The sequence below is a fragment of the Neomonachus schauinslandi genome, chromosome 1 (assembly GCF_002201575.2).
Source record: "Neomonachus schauinslandi chromosome 1, ASM220157v2, whole genome shotgun sequence".
NCBI lineage: Eukaryota > Metazoa > Chordata > Mammalia > Carnivora > Phocidae > Neomonachus > Neomonachus schauinslandi.
In genome coordinates this window covers 65139469-65162149 of record NC_058403.1, presented here as the reverse complement: position 1 = coordinate 65162149, position 22681 = coordinate 65139469, and the positions used below count along the sequence as shown (strand labels likewise).

General features: G+C 35.9%; 2 protein-coding genes across 2 annotated transcripts in view; one reads left to right on the top strand and one right to left on the bottom strand.

The window, feature by feature from the left end:
* Nucleotides 1–22681, top strand: part of POLQ (DNA polymerase theta) — a 124703-nt gene that overhangs the window by 394 nt on the left and 101628 nt on the right. The window contains exons 2-10 of the mRNA XM_021692492.1: nt 263–442; nt 2432–2562; nt 3984–4140; nt 6004–6112; nt 8580–8799; nt 11492–11639; nt 14400–14546; nt 17468–17680; nt 21560–21702. Coding sequence (XP_021548167.1) covers nt 263–442; nt 2432–2562; nt 3984–4140; nt 6004–6112; nt 8580–8799; nt 11492–11639; nt 14400–14546; nt 17468–17680; nt 21560–21702 — 1448 coding nt within the window. The remainder of the gene's footprint in view (nt 1–262; nt 443–2431; nt 2563–3983; nt 4141–6003; nt 6113–8579; nt 8800–11491; nt 11640–14399; nt 14547–17467; nt 17681–21559; nt 21703–22681) is intronic.
* On the bottom strand, nt 14820–15111 carry LOC110582460 (60S ribosomal protein L37-like). Its single transcript, XM_044914266.1, has one exon. The coding sequence runs from the start codon at nt 15109–15111 to the stop codon at nt 14833–14835; it is 279 nt and encodes a 92-aa protein (XP_044770201.1). The 3' UTR covers nt 14820–14832.

Sequence of the window (22681 nt, the reverse complement as noted above, 5' to 3'; positions counted from 1 at the left end):
CAAGTGGTTTGTGGGTCTTTAGACCTTTACAGAAACAACTTCCTAGTCAGCCAGATCTAATCACCTGTCGGGGGCTCACGCCTAATAGTGCCCAGTACTCCTTACAGATCCTTATACAGGAAGTGCTTTATGTCAGGATGTGCTTTATATAGATAGCCTCAGTCCAACACGTAGGAATTCCAAAACACAGTGGAAGACTAACAGCTGAAGTCATATGTTAGAATTAGGTTCAACTATTAATTACTTTTTTCTTTCCTGAAAGGGGAATGCAAGCAGACAATTCCTGACGATCAAATAGACAAGTTGCTGTTGGCAAACTGGGGACTTCCTGTAGCGGTTCTGGAAAAATACCACAGTTTTGGTGTAAAAAAGATGTTTGAATGGCAGGCAGAGTGCCTTTTGCTTGGACGAGTCCTGGAAGGAAAGAATTTAGTCTATTCAGGTATTCAAATTTGTGCACATTAATTTCTGTACTACTTTATGACATGAATATAAAGGATACCCTTGAGGTAGTTATGAAGTAATTTAAAAGGTAGTAGTTATGAGGTAGTTTTAAAAGTGAATGAAACTGCTTTATAACTAGAGAAAGTCTTAAAATAGGAAAAGTGGAGTCTCATCATATGCGTATTTAAATTATGCAAATTCCATTATATTGGTGAGTGTGGGGAGCGAAAAAGCAGACAATTTAAAGAGAGCTATTCTGCTTGTCTTTCCTCTTAACAACCATGTCCCAGGATGAGAGTGCAAGGGAAATGTAAATCTGCTCTTCCCCTGGTTGATCTCAGTTGCTTTAGAGTGTGTGAACATTATACATTATGTATTTATAATAAATACACTTATAATGTATTTATTGTATTATTATAAATACATAATGTATAATGTTATATACGTTGACCTGCTTGTACAAGGTTGTATACACAAAAACATATGTAATTTACCATATAGAAGACTTATATAGGCTTTCAGGGGCAACTCTGACATTCATACTTTTTAACAAACTTTTTACTCACTGACTTTAGAACTTACCATTTGATAAGATGCACTTTCTTTGTATCAGTTTTTTCTGAAGTTGTGAGTCATCCAGATTTTTAATTAATGCTTCAGCCAATAGTTATCATTAGGTACAATAAGTTCAGGCTGTGGAGTCAGATTGGTTGGGTTTGAAAACTTACAGTTAATGCCTGTGGTAATTAATATAGAGCATATTAATAGAAAGCATGACCGAAGGCTTAGAACAGTTGTTGGCATATAGAATGTACATAATAATTACTAACTGGTGGCAGTGGTAGAATGGCCTGACCATTTCAACTGCTTAAACCAAAACTTGAGTATCATTCATATTTCTGGTTGCCAGCTTACGTCAATTAATCACCAAGTCCAGTGTATATTATCAAGTATCTTTTTTTTTTTTTTAAAGATTTATTAAGAGAGAGAGAGTACACACGAGAGCGTGAGTGCGTGGGGAGGGGCAGAAGAAGGGGGAGAGGGGGAGAGAAGCAGACTCCTCCCTGAGTGTGGAGCCTGATGGGGGCTCAGTCTCACCACCCTGAGATCATGACCTGAGTGGAAATCAAGAGTCAAATGCCCCACCGACTGAGCCACCCAAATATCTTGATTTTGACTACTCTCTGTTTTTAGGTACACTACCTAGTTTATTATCCTCTTTCTTGTAGATTATGCAATAGCCTTATAACTAGTTTATATTTTCTCTCTGGTTTTATTCTGCCTCTGCTTGCAAAGTGGTCTTTATAGAGTACAAATATGATCTTGCCACTCCTTTTCGTAAAACTCACTAGTCACTCTACATTGCTTTCAGGATAAATTCTAAATTCCTTATGTGGTGGGATTATAAAATTCTTTTTCATGTGATATGTTCATATCTCTTCTCTTACTCCTCCTGGTTTTATTTCAGGCTTACTAAATTGCTGCCCTCTGAACTTACCAGGCTTTCCTCCAGGCTTCTGCACATGCTGTTTCTTTTGCTTGGCATTCCTTTCCTCTTCCCTTCTCGTCTCATAAGTTGTGTTTCCTTTCCATAAACTTCATTATAGCTCTTCTCTCTCAACTTCTATCATGGTTCCTACCACAATATATTAAACTTGTTTATCTCCTTCCTCAAAGCAGGGCTTTTAATCATTCAGCACTTAAAGGAAAGGATCGGTAGATACAGGCTAGGGACTAAGTATTCATCATTTATTGTTCATAAAAGGATTTGTTTAATAATTTTCTGTTTTCAGTGTGAGGCTATTTAGAGTGCTGGTTTGAAGTCAGGGTCCTGTAAGTGAATAAAGTTTTCAGATGCTAGTAGGGGCCTTAATGATAGGCTAGTCTAAGGCTCTGTAGTTACTGGATATGGCTTAAAACATTAATTAATGCAGTATATCAAATATCACTTCTCTTTGTAATAACCTTGTGGAATAATATGTTTTAGCTCCTACAAGCGCTGGGAAGACTCTTGTTGCTGAATTACTTATGTTGAAGCGAGTTTTGGAAATGCGGAAGAAAGCTTTGTTTATTTTGCCCTTTGTCTCTGTGGCTAAAGAGAAGAAATACTATCTTCAGGTAATGTTCTTGTACTAAGAACATTATTGTAATAAGACCTATTATTGGCAGCTGTGTTAATAAAGGTTTCTTTTATTGCATCCCAAAGTAGCTTTAAAAGTTGACCATTTATGAAGAGAAACTTTTTTATTATTGCATAAAGGAGAAAGGGTCATTAAATCAAAACAGTAATTGAAAATTGTGTTAAAATTTATGAACTTTTCCTTAGGAAGTGAACAGAATATTTCAATTAGTATTTAAACATATAAATTAAAAAACAGCATTTTAACTGAATAGTAGAATTAAAGTGAAGCACGGAAAGGAGAGTGTTTAAAGAAACATATCCTATCCTAACTGAGGGCCATTTGGGAGTAGTTAGGGGAAGAAGAACAAGATCCATTGGTGCGTAGGTAAAGCTTCAGGCCTGTGGTCTGTTCTGCAAAAATGAATAATAGCATTTTTCATTTGTATGCTACTCACTGGTTTTTAAGGCATTTTTACAAATAACAGTGTTTCATTAAATAGAATACATTTACTGTTGTGATCTCTGCAGTGAAAAAATATGTTGCAATGGCAAGACTATTATACTGGTAGTCAAAAAATCTGGGTTCTAGTCCCAGTTTTGCCATTAACTATATCTTCAGGCCAGGCACATAATCTCCTGGACCTCAGTATTTTCATTGGTAAAATGAGGATTTTAACCCTAATACTATGGGTTAACTCAATAACACTCAGAAATATTTTATTGAATGAACAGCTCTAAAGTTCTATGGTTCTATAAATCTTTTTAACAGTTATTTCAGAGGCCAAATAGCCAACAAAGCTGGTCCTACATGGTAACATCCTCTCAACTTAGACCAAAGTAACAAAATGATGAAAGGATCCTTTTTATTGAGAAGGTATGTTAGTTAAAGTTAAACTACAAAAAAAAAAAAAAAAAAAAAATTAACATCAAGGTCCCACTGCATTGGACTTTTGAAAACTTCTATTGTATAAAAAATTGTGGGATAATGAGAATAATTTTTTCATGAAGTATAAATTTGTTTCTTAAAATGTTACATTTGTGTTTTAAAAAAGAGCTAGTTTCTTGCATGTTCATTAGATTAAAAATTTAGTGCTTAAGGTAGTTTTCTTTCAATTTTAATTTCTATAAATAACTCTTAGAAGTGCTGTATTAATGTAATCGTTAAAATGGCATACTTCTATGGGACTCTGTCTTAACAGAAAATCTCTGTTCTGAGTTTTGTCAGTTCTAAACTTCATATTTTTAGCATGTGATACTAAAAAAAACCCCAAAAAACAGTGTGTCCTGGCCAGGAACAACCAACAGTAATCTAATAAATATCTTTGGATACTTATGTCTGTATTCTGGGATAGAACCAATCTACAATTCATGAATTTCAAGTATTTTTACTTGTATTGTTCCTTTTCACTCAATTCAGAGTCTGTTTCAGGAAGTAGGAATAAATGTGGACGGTTATATGGGCAGTGCCTCTCCAACAGGGCATTTCTCTTCCTTGGATATTGCTGTCTGCACAATCGAGAGAGCCAATGGTCTGATCAATCGCCTCATAGAGGAAAATAAGATGGATCTATTAGGTAAGAAAAGTAGGAAATAAGCAAATATTTTCTGTTGCTAATTTTTGATGGAATGGAGTGGAGCTGTTGTGATTTCTATATGTCCCATTTTTTTCTTATTATCTGTCATCTGCTTATGGAGTTGAGAATTGGCATCTGTAATATTAGGAACTCTGTGTTTAAAAAAAAAAAGTTTTTTTGCTTGCTGTTATTGACTATTTCCCTGTATGTTTGCACTTTACAAAACACAGAGGATATCCTTGAGCCCTCAAGTCATTTCTCATTGCTTGTTTTCTGTCTAAACTTTACTGGGAATAGAAGGAAGCATGCTGGGGCTGTTTCTGCCATATCCGCAGTTAGTATGTATTCATTATCATATTCTGGTGCTAGGATATCTAGATTTGGCCTTTACTTAGAGGTTACCATTTAGCAGGGAAATGGTATGGAGCTATAGAAGCTGACACTGTATATGAGTTTGGAATTCCGGGTTCCAAGGTTTTCTACCTTAATACTTTTTTTTTTTTTTTGTAACCACTTAGGAAAGTCTATGTAGAGGTAGCAGCAGGGAGAGAATGGTTGTAGCATCAGCAGAAGCAGCAACTCATGTCAGTTAGCTACTCACTGAGATCCTGGTGAACTTAAATGGTAAAGTTGGGTAGGGTAGGAGTGGGGAATGAAATCAAAGATTAATAAGACATGGCTCTGCTCTGTAAAGCTTAGAGAAATCACATTCATCAATTTGTATCAGAATTGTCTTATCACTTGTAACCCCATTGGATTTTAAATATCTCAAGGATTGCAATAGAATCTTATTAAATGTGATATCCAATATACCTAGCACAGATATTTTTTGAATGACTGAGTGAGTAAACTGAAATAACTTATCATGCCATATGATTTTTGAGATAGCTTACTGATGAGGAAAAGGAGCATCATGTGCCATTAGGAAATGGGTCTGAAAGATCTTGATTTAGGTGGGGAGGCTTTGTCGGGGGGATACCAGTGCCTGTGAAAACCATGATCTTATGACTGTTTAAAGAAGGCATTGGTTGGTACTAACTTTTCAGTAATTCTTGAGCATTATTCCAAGTGCACAGACTGGTTTAATTCTCCAAGTAGTGGAGAAGAGGATTCTGGTAGACAAAACATACTTATGTTTTGTAGTAGAGTGACTCATTACCTATCATCATCAAACAAAAACATCCCTTAAAATCATTTCTTTCTTCTTGATCTGATTTTGTTTTCCTTTTTTTTTTTTTTTTAAAGATTTTATTTTATTTATTTGACAGAGAGAGACACAGCGAGAGAGGGAAAACAAGCAGGGGGTAGTGAGAGAGGGAGAAGCAGGCTTCCTGCCGAGCAGGGAGCCTGATGCGGGGCTCCATCCCAGGACCCCAGGATCATGACCTGAGCCGAAGGCAGATGCTTAACGACTGAGCCACCCAGACGCCCCTGATTTTGTTTTTCTAAGCAACTTTCTAACATCAGTATTGTTGGTTGCCCTGGTTGTTTTCCCCCATAGAAAAGTCAATACACTGAATAACTGTCCTAGCATGTATTTGATATCTCATTGTACGTGTATTTCTACAAGGTTGCCAATAAAGAAGTACCTGAGTAATGAGAGGCAGTTTCCTCTGCGTTAGCTAATCATTGATTTTTAGATCCAGAATACATTATAGTAGGACCACTTATGATGTCTGAAATGTCTTGAGAAAGGAATGTCTATTATGTGAAATCTGATTTTTGTTTTATGGTTAGAAATTTGTATCACCTGCAATATACTGTAGTAATGACAGCTACTTACTATATAAGATACTGAGTCTTTAAAATTTTTCTTGAAATTGTGAAATTTTGTAAAACCTAGTATCTGGATAATCTCTTTAGGAATGGTGGTTGTGGATGAATTGCATATGCTGGGAGACTCTCACCGAGGGTATCTGCTGGAGCTTTTGCTCACTAAGATTTGCTATATTACTCACAAGTCAGCATCTTGGTGAGTACCTGAAATAACTGAGTTCCTGAGATTCTAAGCAGTGTTGAGAAAGTGTTTGCAGAAGTGCGTAGTAAGTATGAATTAAACAAATTAAAGAAGGAGAATAATACCTATTTAGAACAAACTCATGTACAGCAGTTCATTTTTGTTCCAAAAGAAGTACTTAAGACTGAGTGATTTTAGATGATTTTGTAAACATTTTAAAATTTTGGATTGTTCACCACTTTTATGGTAAAATTTTAAAAATCCAGTTTTTGTATTTGTCAGTTATACATCATTCTATTTGAGCAGTCAAGGCTAATTTTGAAAAATAACATTTCTTCATCCCCTCTTTCCAGAGGCAACTACTTTCAACTCTTACAGCTTTAAAAAAATTTATTTACAGTGTTATTTCTAAATGTAGCCACTTGTGTTTTTAGTTTTACACATTATGTATTGACTACCTACTATGAAAGATGAAGATCTAGCTCTTCTTTAAAATCTTTACTCACCCAACCCAATCTCCTCCCACCTGACCCCACAGTCTCTCTTTGTCCTCTCATCATCTTCCCATTCTCCAAATACTGTTATGCCATAATTTTGCTTAGATCAGTATTTAATGTTACACTGTTAGGACTATATAAATGCCTTTGCCAACCGAGTCATGTAGTGTATTATGATTACTTTTACCTTCTAAATAACTTTTTGTTTTCTCTGAAATTAATAAATATCTTTTTTGTTTGATGGCTTGGTTTTCTCTGTCCTTTTCACTGATTGATCCTCAGCCTCTTTCCCCCTTATGTAAATCTCCATCCAATATGTTCTAACACATTTGCTATTCTACCAAATTCATCTTCTTGAAGTTTCTCCAAAAGACTTCTGAATTGTTCTAATCTGGTTATGTGGGTAAACTATATATGTGCTGCGTAGTACTTATTTTAGGATCTTTCTTTATCATTTATTCCTATTGCTTTTTGCTTGAGTCAGAGTCCCCCTTTTTTAGATAACATATTTTTTTCTTGATTTACTTCCTCATTTTGGTGGGGACATCTTCCAGGATGTTCCACTTTATTTTAGTGTACAGTCTATTCACATGATTTTTTTTGAAAGTTTGCATATCTGAAAATGCCTTACAGTTATTTCATAGATTGTCCAGGTATAGAAGTCAAGGTTTTAAATATTTTTCCTTTAGAGTTTTTAAGACCTTACTTCATTCTCTTGTTACTGTTGAGAAATCCAATGCCATGCTTATCCTTTATCCTTTGTATGAAATTTTTTAATTTTCTCTGGGAGTTTTTAGGGGCTCCTTTTCTTCCTCAGTGTTGTGAAATTTCACACCAATATGTCTTGGTGTTTCATTTTCGTTCATTGTGCTTGTTGCTCAATAGATTCTTTCAATCTGGGAGCTCTTATGTTTCAGTTTAGGGAGATTTAACACCTCTTTTTCAGTATATGAGAAAACATGGAGATAATTATCTATATACCAAATCAGTAGGGATATAGAAGATATGACTAATGCAATGAGCAAATTTGACCTAATGGATGTATGTAGAAGAATTACCAAATAAAAGCAGAATATATGTTCTTTTCAGTGTGCATAATAAAACGTCGCTCTATGCTGGGCCATAAAGCCATATATTTTAAAGGATTCAAGTAATTTAAAATATATTCTCTGACAAATGGAATTAAACTAAAAAATAAGTATAGGAGAGGCATATGTCCCCTGGAAATTGGGAAATAGCCTTTTACCCATTTTTGGGTCAAAAAAGTAATCACAGTAGAAATTGGAAGATAGTTTGAATTGAAAGTATATCTCCTAACAAAACTTGGGAAATGTAGTTTAAGTTTAAAGGGGAATTGATAGTATAAAATGCATGTATTACTGAAGAAGAGAGACTGAAAAATTAATGTATTATTCATCTCAAGAACTTAGAGTAGTAAAATAATGCCACAGAAAGTAGAAGGAGAGAAATAATAAAGACAAGAGCAAAAATTAATGAAAGAGGAAAGTCATTATCCAGAACATTCAAACAGTTCTGCAAATCAAGAAGAAAAAACTCAATATATCAGTGGGCAAGCACCTTCAACAGGCATTTATAAGATGGTATCCAAATGGTCCATAAACATGAAATGATACTTAATCTCATTAGTAATCAAGGCAATGTAAACTACTTCTTCAAAGAGATATTACCACACACTCTCCAAAATGGCTAATGTTAAAAAGATTGGCAATACTAAGTGGTGACAAGATGTAGAACAATAAAACACACATGGATCATGGAGATACTTTAGTACAGTCTCTTTGGAAAACAGTTTGACATCAATAAAATTGAAGATGATCTATAACCCAGTAATTTTACTTCTAGGTGTATACCTTAAAAATGTATGGGTGTATGGACCCAAGGACATGACCAAAAATACTGTTAGCAGCACTATTTGTAACTAATACTATATATCTCTGAACATCATTTTCATTTGTTTTCCACAGCCAGGCAAATTTAGCCAGTTCTCTATCTAATGCCGTGCAGATTGTTGGCATGAGTGCTACTCTTCCTAATTTGGAGATTGTAGCTTCCTGGTTGAATGCTGAACTCTACCACACCAACTTTCGTCCTGTACCACTGTTAGAGTCAGTAAAAATTGGAAATTCTATATATGACTCTTCAATGAAGCTTGTGAGGGAATTTCATCCCAATCTACAAGTAAAGGTAAGTCAGTATTTTTACATCACTACTCCTAGTATTTTGTGTTTGATTGCATTTTCTAGAAGTTAACATTTTTTTGAGTTATATAAATTAGGGGTTGCAATGTAGTTGAATATGCTTTACATATCCATCAGAAGGATTATTAATATTAAGCTAATGGTTTCATCTTAAATAATTGGTGGTGATGGTGAGAGAAGAAATATAGTTGTGCCTTCAATTTATTTATTTTTTTAAAGGTTTTATTTATTTATTTGACAGAGAGAGAGAGAGCACAAGCAGAGGGAGAGACAGGCAGAGGCAGAGGGAGAAACAGGCTCCCCGCTAAGCAGGGAGCCCGATGCAGGGCTTGAACCCAGGACCCTGGGATCATGACCGGAGCCGAAGGCAGATGCTTAACTGAATGAGCCACCCAGGTGCCCCAGTTGTGCCTTCAATTTAAATGATTATCTTTTTTAATAAGTATAATAAAAGATAATATAAATAATAAAAAATACCTAATTTTGTAGATTTTTCTTTTTAACTGGGAAAAGATTTTCTTTTTTTTTGTTGTTTTTTTGTTTGTTTGTTTGTTTTTTTTATATGACAGAGAGAGACACAGCAAGAGAGGGAACACAAGCAGGGGGAGTGGAGGAGGGAGAAGCAGGCTTCCCACGGAGCAGGGAGCCCGATGCGGGGCTCGATCCCAGGACCCTGGGATCATGACCTAAGCCGAAGGCAGATGCTTAACCATCTGAGCCACCCAGGCGCCCTGGGAAAAGATTTTCTTATGGCTTAGTTTACACTAAGCACTAATGTGGAAAATTAACTTTTGTTAAGTAGTAGGTATAATATATAGTAAAAGGGAAAAACATCATTTTTAGAGTCAGACCTACCTCTGATACATAATAGAGACACTTGATATGGCTGATATTACTTGAATCACAAAACCTCTCTGAATATACTATCTTCATCTAGACAGTGGGATGTAATACTTATTCTAGGAATGAAGGATGGTTTTGTCTGGCATCTAGGAAGTGCTTGATAAATTATAAATTCTCTCACACACCCGTAAATACACTTAAAAAATTTTAGTTCACAGTATTTTTTTAAGTCTGATTCTTCAATCCTGAGTTAAAAACCTGCCTCATCATCTGTGGAGTGGGACATCTTCTCTTTTTGTGTAGAGCTGTTCCTCCGAGTACGGAAACGCTAGAGCTGGGAATAGGAGTAAATTCATGTGTTTCAGTCCTCTCCTAGATAGGCATTTGTAGTCTCTGTATGTCTGGCATGGAATCTTCCTCAGTTGCTTTGCTCTGTACCCCAAATTTCATCAGACTGTGCCTTGGTACCTCAACAAATATGTAAACACATTCATTTGCTCTCCTGTTAATCTTTTTCTGTTGGTATGTCTCTGCCTCCACCCTATTTGAATCACTTTCAACTCTTACCTGGATTATTGAAATAGTCTCCTAATTGATCTCTCTGCTTCCCACCTTCTCCCTTTCAGTCTATGCTTAAATCAGGAGCTAATGATCTATTTAACATGAACATCAGAAAACATAACCATTATGTTCCCACCCTTGAAATGGTTCCTTGTTTTGTTTAGAATGAAAGCCAGCCTCTTTTTGGTAGGCTATAAGACCGTACATGATCTGTCCCCACCCCTTAGTGCTCTGACCTCACCTACTACTTTCCTTCTCATTCCCTCCACAGACTATTTGCTGTTCCATAATATGCCAAGAATCTTCCACCTCAGGTTCTTTCTTTCTGGAATGCCTTCCCCCCCCCCGAGGCATCAGTATGGTTTACTCTTTCACCTTTGGACCTTTACTCAAAAGTCACTTTCTGAGACCTTCCCTGGCCACCTTGTCTAAATTACAGTGTCCTCCCATTCCTGGTCCCTATTTTCCATTTTCTTTTTCTTTTTATCACTTTTCAAAATTCTGTATTTTACTTTTCTTGTTTTTGTTATCTCTCCCTTCCTACTGGCGTAGTAACACTTTGAGGAAAGAGCTTTTTCTCTGCTTTATTCTTTATCCCCAGTACCTAGGACAATATCTGGTACATAGTAAATGTTTGTTCATTGGGTGAATGGATGGATGAATTAATTAATCCAGTCAAACACCCCTTCCAGTTTTGGGAACTCACTGGGCTACCGCAGGGCATTTACATATGCTTTGTTCTGCCTGAAATTTTTCCACTGTCTGCCAGTTACCTTTCATTGAAATAATGCCTCCCCTCCTTTGTATCACAGCTAAATAATTTTTCCAGAGAAACCTCTTTGATTTTTTTCTGTCAAATTTATGTCAAATATGAGGCTTCGAAACATCATAAAATTCTTTTATAGTACATCTAATAATTGTATTTTACATTTATTTGTTTTGTACCTTAATATGTTTCCCCAGTGAGACCTAACCCCCTTAAAGATAGGACTTTGACTTTCTTTTGCTTACCATTATATCCCCATTGGCTGAGGGTTCAAAGTCAATAAATACTAGTTGAATTAATAGAAAATATTTCCTTTTCACCTTGCATTATAAGGAAGTTTATTTCTCTTTTTCGCTTGCTTTTTCTTTGTTATTGACTTTGTAACTGATTTTTATTATGCCTTTCAGTAGAAAAAAACCTTCCCCATGAAGCAAAATGAGTGACTTTAAACTGATGTGAAAATGTTTTGAAAGGACCATTAGAGTGACTATTTCTCTTTCTTTCTTAGGGAGATGAGGACCATGTTGTTAGTTTATGTTATGAGACCATTTGTGATAACCATTCAGTATTACTTTTCTGTCCATCAAAGAAATGGTGTGAGAAGTTGGCAGATAGCATTGCCCGTGAGTTTTATAATCTACACCATCAAGCCAAGGGTAAGTTACTGATGGAAATGAAAGCTTCTATACTTAGTACACTTGCTTGAAAGTAATGTTAATGAGTATATAAATAAAGCATGACTCTTTTTGATCATTGAGCCACCTGCCCACTGGTTTACATACTTTACAAAAATATGCTTTTGTGACTAATCCTCTCCTTATCCTCATTATAGACAATGTATACATACACTCAGGCTAACCTTAAGATTTTTAAAATACTGGATTTATACAGGCACATACTAAGATTCTTCATCTAGGATCCATGGGCTTTGAGATATTGATCTTTGAAGCCTCTAAATTATATATAGAACTTCACATATATACATTTTTCTGGAGAAATCAGACATATCTCTCTTTATATTTCCAAACTCTAAAAAAGAATCACAGACATATACATATATATGTATATAAACACATGTATTTTAAAATTAGCTTTATTGGGGCGCCTGGGTGGCTCAGTCTGTTAAGTGGCTGCCTTCTGCTCAGGTCATGGTCCCAGGGTCCTGGAATCAAGTCCTGTGTGGGGCTCTCTGCTCAGTGGGGAGCCTGCTTCTCCCTCTCCCTCAGCTGCTCCTTCTTCTCCTCTCTTGCTTGCGTTCTCTCTCTCAAATAAAATAAAATAAAATAAAATCTTAAAAAATAAATAAAATCAGATTTATTGAGGTATAATTTATATATAATAAAATGTACCCATTTGAAGTGTATAATTTAATGAATTTTAACAAAGTATACACTTGTTTAACCCCCACTATAATGAACCTATAGAACATTTCTATCACCCTAAAATGTAATCTTTGCTCTTTCGCTCTCAATCTCCTCTCTAGCCCCAGGCAAGTGATCTGCTTTTTGTTACTCTAGATTAGCTGTGCCTTTCCTAAGAATTTCATATAAATGAAATCTCATAGTAAATACATGTGTTGTATGTTTGGCTTCTTTCAGCATGGTATTTTTAAGATTCACCAGGTTGTTTATCAATTTGTTTTTTATTGCTGAGTAGTGATTTAGTGTATGGCTATAACCATTAGTATATATTTTACTGATTCTAGGGTGAGCACTGTTCCCTCACCACTTTTGCCAGTCTATGGTCCCTTGGGGCCCAAGATAAGTGTAGGGAAGACAGAAACCAACCAGTTCTGGTCACAGAATATTAGGATATTTTATGATTTCATTGGAATCCTGAGGACAGGTGATAGATGCCTCAAGCTTAGCTCCAATAAGTAAACTTTGCTTGAAGTTTATATTTGATAGGCTCTGGCCCAACATTATAATACCTCTTTCATTTCCCTCCTAATTGATGTTTTCTATACTGTGCCATTTATATTCCTTATGTTGTACCATAATAACTTAAATTCCTTTAATAACCAGAAACATTATTATTATCTTCTTTGCTTCAGATTCTGTTACTTTTATTTATAGCAAGGGTTCCCAAATCCTAGTGCTTGGACTAGAGTCTGGGCTATGGTGAAATTATCACCAGAAAAATAAAGATAAGACAGTGCATTTTCTGTAAAGCTGAAGTTTAAATTCTGAAATTATCCCTACTAATTTTTTTTTATGTTAAAATGACTTTTCTTTTGAAATAAAGGTATTGATCAATGGTAGTTTTTAAAAATTTTAAATTGTCTTTAGCATAATAAAACATTGGTAACCTCTGTGGGTCCTTAAAATTTTAAGAAAATTTTACCTAAAATATTTTTAAAAATATATATGTTAAAGGGGCGCCTGGGTGGCTCAGTTGTTAAGTGTCTTCCTTCGGCTCGGGTCATGATCCCGGGATCCTGGGATTGAGTCCCACATTGGGCTCCTGCTTGGCAGGAAGCCTGCTTCTCCCTTTCCCACTCCCCCTGCTTGTGTTCCTGCTCTCGCTATCTCTCCCTGTCAAATAAATAAATAAAATCTTTAAAAATATATATATATAATATATGTTAAAAATATATCTTATCAGAGGCTTACTAGTTCAGAAATCCAAGATTTTGGGAAATTCTTTAAAGAAAACATAGTTCCTGCATCTAAGAAAGTTGAGATCTTACTAGGGGAGCAGTGTACACAGAGAGGCAAAGACAGAAGATAATGGGTGACTAATTACCACACGGGTAGCAAAGAGGCTAGAAAAATTATCACATAGAAATAGGCTCCTAGGGGTGCCTGGGTGGCTCAGTCGTTAAGCATCTGCCTTTGGCTCAGGTCATGGTTCCAGGGTCTGGGATCGAGCCCTGCATCGGGCTCTCTGCTCGGTAGGAAGCCTCCTTCTCCCTCTCCCACTCCCCTTGCTTGTCTTCCCTCTTTCACTGTGTCTCTCTCTCTCAAATAAATAAAAATCTTTAAAAAAAAAAAAAAAAGAAATAGGCTCCTAGGTGGTTCTGACGCTGCTGGTTGGTGGGACACACTTTGAGCAATGATTTTGATTTTTAGGCTCTGAATGGTAGTATCTGTAATCCTCTCCTTCCTCAGCTGTGTCCTTTGATCACCTCTTGTGAGCCTGGTCTCACCCTAACACAGTGCTTCCTAAACTTTGGTGCACATTAGAATCATCTGGGGAGATTTTAAAATTCCTTATGTCCAGGTTGCATACTGTTGCATCACAATGTCTAGGAATAAGAGCCAGGCATAAGTATTTTTAAAAGATGTCCTGCTAATTATTATGTATAGTAGTTTTAGAACCATTGCCCTAATATTTAGCTCTGTCATGACTTAGGCAGATAGCATTTAAAGAGGTCCAGCCAGAGGTGAACAGTGTTGATGTTTTTTCTGTGACAGGATTGGTAAGATCATCTGAACTTCCGCCAGTGAAACTGGAACAAAAGGGCCTCCTAGAAGTGATGGATCAGTTAAAACGTTCGCCTTCAGGCCTGGACTCTATATTACAAAAAACTATACCATGGGGAGTAGCATTTCATCATGCAGGTATCCATATTAATAATCTGTTATTAAGAAGTCCCCTCCAAAATCCTTATAATTTCTTCATTTTTATATTTTTGTGCATTTGATTTCTTGTCAACCACACTACTTTTAGATTTCATTTTAAGAACTGTGTGATTAAGATTAAACAAGAGTAAAACACATTTAGTTTATGTATCTGTATAGTATATATATACTAGATAAAGGTTTTTTTGTACCATGGGGGAAGTGAATTCTTTTTTTTTTTTTTTTTAAAACAGAACGTTTATTGTGTGACTAATCATTGAAATCCTTAAGATGAACTGGATGCTGCAACAGCTGCCCTCTTGGGCTTAGGTGTTGTTCCTTCACAGAATCCATGCCTGAATCTGCGGAGCCTCATTCGACCCGTCCCAGTGGTGTTTTGTCTTTTAGCCTTGGCACTCCAGTTATACTTGCTCTTTCGCTTGACGGGATAGCCGCATTTGCTGCAGGTGGACTTCTGAAGGTGGTAGGCCTTCGAGCCACAGCGGCGGCACAACGTGTGCGTCTTATTGCGACGCTTTCCAAACGATGACGTCGCCTTCGTCATCTTGTTTCCGTGGCAGACCCCCGGGGAAGTGAATTCTAAAATTATTATAATTCTACACTTTGTTTCCTTAAAATTCAGGTTAGACAGGTACTTGATACCCTAATTTTATGCTACTCTAAATGTTTCCTTTTATCTTACAGGGTATTGAAACATTCTTACAAATATGTCAAAATCAAATTAATTTTAGAAATTATCATATTGTATTTTGAGAGGGCTAGAGGTGTTTAAAAATCATCTGGTTGTCAAAATTGCAAGGATTATACAGTCACTAAATTAAATAACTTCTTTTGGGGAGTGGTCTGTCCATGATCATATATGCTAAGGATGTGGCTAAGAATATATAGTTTCTTCTGCATCCAGAAGAAAGAAACTTTCTTGCACAATACTCAAAAATAAATTCAAAATGAATGAAAGACCTAAATGTGAGACAGAATGCCATCAAAATCCTAGAGGAGAACATAGGCAGTAACCTCTCTGACCTCAGCTATAGCAACTTCTTACTAGGCATGTCTCTGGAGGCGAGGGAAACAAAAGCAAAAAATGAATTATTGGGACTTCATCAAGATAAAAATCTTCTGTACAGTGAAGGAAACAATCAACAAAACTAAAAGGCAACCTTTGGAATGGGAGAAGATATTTGCAAATGACATATCTCATAAAGGATTAGTATCCAAAATCTAAAGAACTTATCCAACTCAACACCCCAAAAAACAAATAATCCAGTTAAGAAATGGGTAGAAGACATGAACAGACATTTTCCCAAAGAAGACATCCAGATGGCTAACAGACACATGAAAAGATGCTCAACGTCACTCATCATCAGGGAATTACAAATCAAAACCACAGTGAGATGCTATCTCATACCTATCAGAATGGCTAAAATTAACAACACAGGAAACGACAGATGTTGGTGAGGATCTGAGGAAAGGGGAATGCAAACTGTTGGTGGGAATGCAAACTGGTGCAGCCCTTCTGGAAAACAGTATGGAGGTTCCTCAAAATTAAAAATGGATCTAACCTATGATCCAGCAATTGCACTACTAGGTATTTACCCAAAGGATACAAAAGTACAGATTTGAAGGGATACATGCACCCTGATGTTTATGGCAGCATTATCAACAATAACCAAACTGTGGAGAGAGCCCAAATGTCCATCAACTGATGAATAGATAGAGAAGGTGTGATACATATATTACTCAGCCATCAAAAAGAATGAAATCTTGCCACTTGCAATGATGTGGATGGAGCTAGAGTATATTTGCTAAGCAAAATAAGGCAGTCAGAGAAAGACAAATACTGAATGATTTCACTCATGTGGAATTTAAGAAATAAAACAGATGAACATAGGGGAAGGGGGAAAAAAAAAGAGCGGGAAGGAAACCGTAAGAGACTCTTAGCTATAAAGAACAAACTGAGGGTTGGGAGGGAGTTCGGGGGGGGGGATGGGCTAGATGGGCAATGGGGAATAAGGAGGGTATTTGTTATGATTAGCACTAGGTGTAATATGTGGGTGACGAATCACTAAATTCTACTCCTGAAACCAATATTACACTACATGTTAATTAGAATTTAAATAAAAATTTGAAAAGAAAAAAATATATAGTTTCTAAAATTAGGAATTTAACCTTTTCAATTTATTTAAAATTTTTATTATGCATACATGAATACATTTTAAAATGTATATATATGAACATACAGAAGAATATTTTTATTGTATATAACTTATGATGTATACTAATAAAATGACCCATCACCTAAATTACAAACTCAGTCCTTTTGATTTTTTTAATAAAATTAAAAATAAGCCAAGTAAGTATATATTCTTTATGTTGTTTTTCATTTACTCGTGTATTTATTCTTCAGCATTTATTTATGCTGAAGTGTGATGCATAAGCCATATCTCTACCTTCAGTGACTTCATTGTCTAGAACAGGAGTCAACAAACTACAGTCTGCTGGTCAAATCTAGCACACCATCTATTTTTGTAAATAAAGTATTGCAACACAATAATGCCTGTTTGTTCTGTGGCTGCTTTCATGTGACAGTTGTAGGATTGAGTATTTGCAACAGAGACCATCTGTCCTGAAAAGCCTAAAATATTTACAGAAAAAGTTTGCCAAACCCTGGTCTAGAAGATGAGATAAAAGTATACTAGGGGTGGCAGATTGTACTCTTAAAAAGAGAGACCATGGTCACTTCTTTGTTTATAGTCATAACAATAGCTTGAAAAAATCTTTGGAGGCTTGTAGTAGATTCCCAGATCTATTTGTAAGTGATCAAGTACTGTATTTCTGTTATATTCATTAATTCACATATTCATTAGTAAATATATGGTATTCTAACTTCCTTTTGTTAGGTCTTACTTTTGAGGAGAGGGATATCATTGAAGGAGCCTTCCGTCAAGGTCAGATTCGGGTTTTGGCAGCAACTTCTACTCTTTCATCTGGGGTGAACCTACCAGCACGTCGTGTAATTATTCGGACTCCTATTTTCAGTGGTCAACCTCTAGATATTCTTACTTATAAGCAGATGGTTGGTCGTGCTGGCAGGAAAGGGGTAGACACAGTAGGTAAGTGAGTTCGAATTTAATTGTAATAGCATTGCTGAAGGACAGTGTCAGTCTACTTGAAATTTGACTAGTGCCTGGCAACTCATTTCTTATCATGTGGCATTTCTTTGTTATCCAAAGCACTAATGTCATGTTTTGATTTACTTAATATTTATAATGAATGTAAGTTATAATTTTCATATATCAGCAACCATTGATTTTCTACTAATGTAGAATCAAAACATTCTTTACATTTTATACAGTGAAATGACTTAATATTTTAGTCAAAATGACTTATCACGTTAGCTAGAAGATGATTTCTAATTTTCAGCATAACTTATCTAGTGCTAATGAAGGGAATAATTTTCATGGGTTTTAGTTCTGCTTAGGTGACTGGTCTAAGACTTCAAATAAAGATGCTGAGAGCTGGGAAATACTCTCACAGTTTGGGAATAGGAACTTTACATACTGTCGTTTTCTCTCTAAATTGGTGCTGATTCTGAAAACATCTTTTTAGTTTCTTGTGTCAACAAGTAATGATAACCTTACCACAAACCAGACAGAAGTTTTGTCTTAAGCAATGAGGAAGAGGTTTGTTTAATTAGATATCAAGATAGCAGCAAATACTATTTCTTACCTGGTACATTATTCTGGGTGTGACAAAATTGTTTTAAGTCTTCTAACATTAAAGAACTTTCAGGGGGGCGCCTGGGTGGCTCAGTTGGTTAAGCGACTGCCTTCGGCTCAGGTCATGATCCTGGAGTCCCTGGATCGAGTCCCGCATCGGGCTCCCTGCTCGGCAGGGAGTCTGCTTCGTCCTCTGACCCTATCCCCTCTCATGTGCTCTCTGTCTCTCTCATTCTCTCTGTCTCAAATAAATAAAATCTTAAAAAAAAAACAACAACTTTCAGGGGAACATTCTCTGTCATTCCATCTTCTCTGGGATGTAGTTTATTGACTCCAGTATTATACTATATGTCAAATAAACAGACAAACAGTTCTGTGGCTGCTGAAGAGAAATTAGGGTACCTAGGAGAAAAGGGAAAGTCTTAATGGGAAAATAAGTGGGATATTCTGGGCACAAAAAGCTGGATAGTGTCCGAGAAAGTGACTTTTAGAATAACTTGGCTTTGTCATCACATCTTCATTTCAACCATCAGGAAGGAGAGATGAGGAAGTAAGGTGCACAGCCTACCCTTTAAGGGCACTTCTCAGGAGTTGCACGGAATATTTCTCCTCACATACAATCAGCCAGAACTTATCACACAGTTATTTTCCCCAGCTGCAAGGGAGACCATATGCCCAACTAACATGTAGGGATTTTATTAAAGGAAAAATGAAAGAATGGCTGTCTGTTTCAGCTCCAGTAACAAATGACTCATCCATCTGTAATCCCTGCAGGGTCATTGGGCTGCCTACTCTTTAAAGCCTAAAAATTCTAATGATTAAAAAAAAAACAACTTCCAGCTCATTGGATTTCCCCTATTATAGGCATCAAAGAAGTTTATCCTGCTTCTGTCTCTTACTTTGCCTATAAAATATGCAGGTTACATGTGTTTAAAGAAGGTTAGGGGAAGAGACTAAAATACTTCCTATTCCTACTTGCTTCCCTCTGACCTTTCCTCAACTCTGATTTCTTAGTAGACTCATAACTCTGGAGAGTGAAGTATAAGTTCATCTTACACAGCTGCTTTCTTTTAGGGTCAGAGGGTCTTTAAGGTAATGCAGAAGATAAGGAGGTTTTATTTGCCTTGCTACATTCTTAGATTGTACTTCTCTTTCTCATGGGGAAGAATAATTGGAAGGTTGGTGCCCTGGCCAAATTATCAAGCCTTAAATTAGATAATATTTAAACAAAACTAAAATATACCACAATAACTTTGTTTTTGAGGTCTTGTAAACTTCTGAGATTTTGACTTTGTATAATGCTCCATTTCAGGATGGCATACGGCTTGCTCAGAACTTCCAACAAGTGGGGAATGTGTGAATATAGTGTTTCATATCAATTACAAAGATATGCATACTTGGTCATGCTTTTTGGATTGTGTAGCATCTTTGTACCTTCTTTGCATTTGATAAATGATCTTAATATTTCCTAGACAGTTAATAGTGTTTTATTTAGATGATATTTTAATCTTTTTGTGGAATTCCTAGAACCTTCCAGTATAAGACGTTGGTGCTTTGTGCAAAAATAGTGACTTGTAAGTTAAATAGTAATAATTGGTTTGATTCTAATTGACTTCTCTATTGTGGTATAGATAGAACCTCCTCAGACGGGTGGGAGCAGGAACCTGGACTGTATATATTGCCATTAATTTGGGCATTTTCATAAATCTTGCTTCATCTTGAAAAAGGGTTGTCCATTTTGTTGAAGAATCAAAACCTGAAAGTGGTTTGAACAGCCCTAGATGACATTTTTATTTTGCTGCGAATGCTAGTTGATACCTTTTGTAGATAATTTTTTGTCTTATGCTGGGCTATTTTGTCGTGCTTGCAAGAACCTGGTGATACATTTTATTTACCTGTTTTTTATTGTTGTTTGATGATACCATCTTTTTGTAATTATATCTGGGATAAATAATCAACAGTCATCAAGTTTATAGTCCCTTATCTTTATTCTATCTTGGTTCTCAATTTGGCAGTCAGTGTTAGGAAAGCAGCACTTTCTCTCTGCCTAGAATGGTTAGTATACTCCACCACAATGCCACTTTTGGCTTTCTCTAATGCAAGTGGCCTTCCTTTTGCCCCTTGAACATCTTACTTACTTGCTTCTTTTCCCCTACTATTGGATTCATTTCTGAAAAAAAAATTATGGTTTTCTCTAGTTGTAATTGCTGTAATAGTATTTATGTTTGTATAAGTTGTATATTTGTATATGTTTATAATATGTAAGTGCTGTCACATATTTTTATTCATTTGATTGTCACAATAACCTAAAGTGTTTAGATTAGTGAATGTTATAATGTAATTTCTAGGTTTCTGTAAATATTTTTGAATTTATATTATCGTATATAACTAGTAGTATTTTGCATTTGCATTTTTCTTTATAGTTTTCAAAATACCTCTATTATTATTATTATTATTATATATTTAATTAGTAAGAATAGTTACTTCTGTATGGAAGGAAAAAATCTTTTCCTGTGCCTGCTTAGGTTCTATGGCTAGTGCCTACAAATTAAACTGACAAATGACAGATTAATTAGAGAGAAGGCCTACATATTTTATTTGATATTAATGTTTTCATTTTTTACATACACAGAGGCCTTTATAGAAAAACAGTGAAGATCCAAAGAAGCAGTTAGATGTTAGAGACTTTATACCCTTTTAACAAAAGGCAATAGAATTGAGAAGTGACAAGGCAACGGAAAAGGGATTTGAGCTTCGAGGGGTGGTAAACTGTAGGAAGGTCAATATATAGTGGAAACTAATGGAAGTTAAGGATTATTTTTTTTAATTTAAATTCAATTAGCCAACAAAGAGTACATCATTATTTTTAGATGTAGTGTTCAACAATTCATCAGTTAAGGATTATTTAGAAAGGATTACCCAGACCCACCTTGGTGCTCACTTTCTGTTCAGTAGTAAGTGATAAGAGGAACACCTTCACAAAGAGAAATTTATATCTTGCTTCTAGGCAAGCAGGGTGAGGGCAAAGAGCTCTTTCTGTTTCCTAAGTGCCTTCAGGTCAAAATAATCCTTATGCCAAAGTGGCATATTTTGGTGTGGCATATTCGGATCCCCTTCAATCCAGAAAATGAAAGCATCAGCAATAATTCTATGACCATAATAACCGCTATCATCTATTACCTTCTTTTTAAGCAAAACATTTGAAATTCTCTTTGGCAGGTATTTTAAGGAAGTATGTTGGGATTTTGCAAATGTATGGTTTTTTGGTTATAGGTGAGAGTATCTTAGTTTGTAAGAACTCTGAAAAATCAAAAGGCATTGCTCTACTTCAGGGATCTCTAAAACCTGTTCGTAGCTGTTTGCAAAGACGAGAAGGAGAAGAAGTAACTGCGAGCATGATAAGAGCTATTCTGGAGGTAAGAAAGAGTTCACCAAATATCCATTTGTTCTTTTGTGCTTATAATATGATGGTAGTACTTAAATATGGGAAGAAAAATCTTATCTTTGTGTTTATGAGATTGTTTATAGTCTCCCCAAGTCTGAATGTCTTCTATTTAAGTTATTTCCTGGAGTTTAATACAGCTAGTGCTATAGCAGTACATTTCAAAACAGTGGATTAAAACCCAAATGCCAGATGATTTTTAAAAATTTTTTTAGATATACTTTATGACCTGAGCTGAAATCAAGAGTTGGACACTTAACCAACTGAGCCACCCAGGTGCCCCTATTTTCTGAATTTTTAAAAAAGATGACAGAAATGGACTGTAGTTCTTTCATCCAGAAAATACCTATGACATTAAAATAAAATCAAATTAGGGCACCTGGATGGCTCAGTCGGTTAAGCGGCTGCCTTCGGCTCAGGTTGTGATCTCAGGGTCCTGGGATCCAGTCCCGCATCGGGTTCCCTGCTCAATGGGGAGCCCGCTTCTCCCTCTCCCTCTGCCTGCCACTCTCTCTGCTTGTGCTTTCTCACTCTCTCTCTGTCAAATAAATAAATAATATCTTTTAAAAAAATAAAAAATAAAATTACAAATAGATATGCTTAGAAGTTTCAAACAACATGGAAAGATCTAAAGTGAAAAATAAAACTTTCTCCTCTGTGTCCTCAAAGCTAACCAGACTCCTTATTTTAAGTGTTTTGTGTCATCCAGAAAAGTTTTCTGTTCATATACCAGCATGCCTTGCTCTTGGCTTCAGTACTGGTACTGGGGTTACCAATACCTGTGCTCATACTCCACCCCCCCCCGCCCCCGCCACTTAGCTCTCCATTTGAAAAAAAAAAAAAGGAAAACAATTAATAACATGGGGTTGGTAAGGATATAGAAAGTAGGCATTCTCATATACTGCTGAAACTCTTTTGGGAGGGCAACTTGGACATACCTACTAAGATTAAAA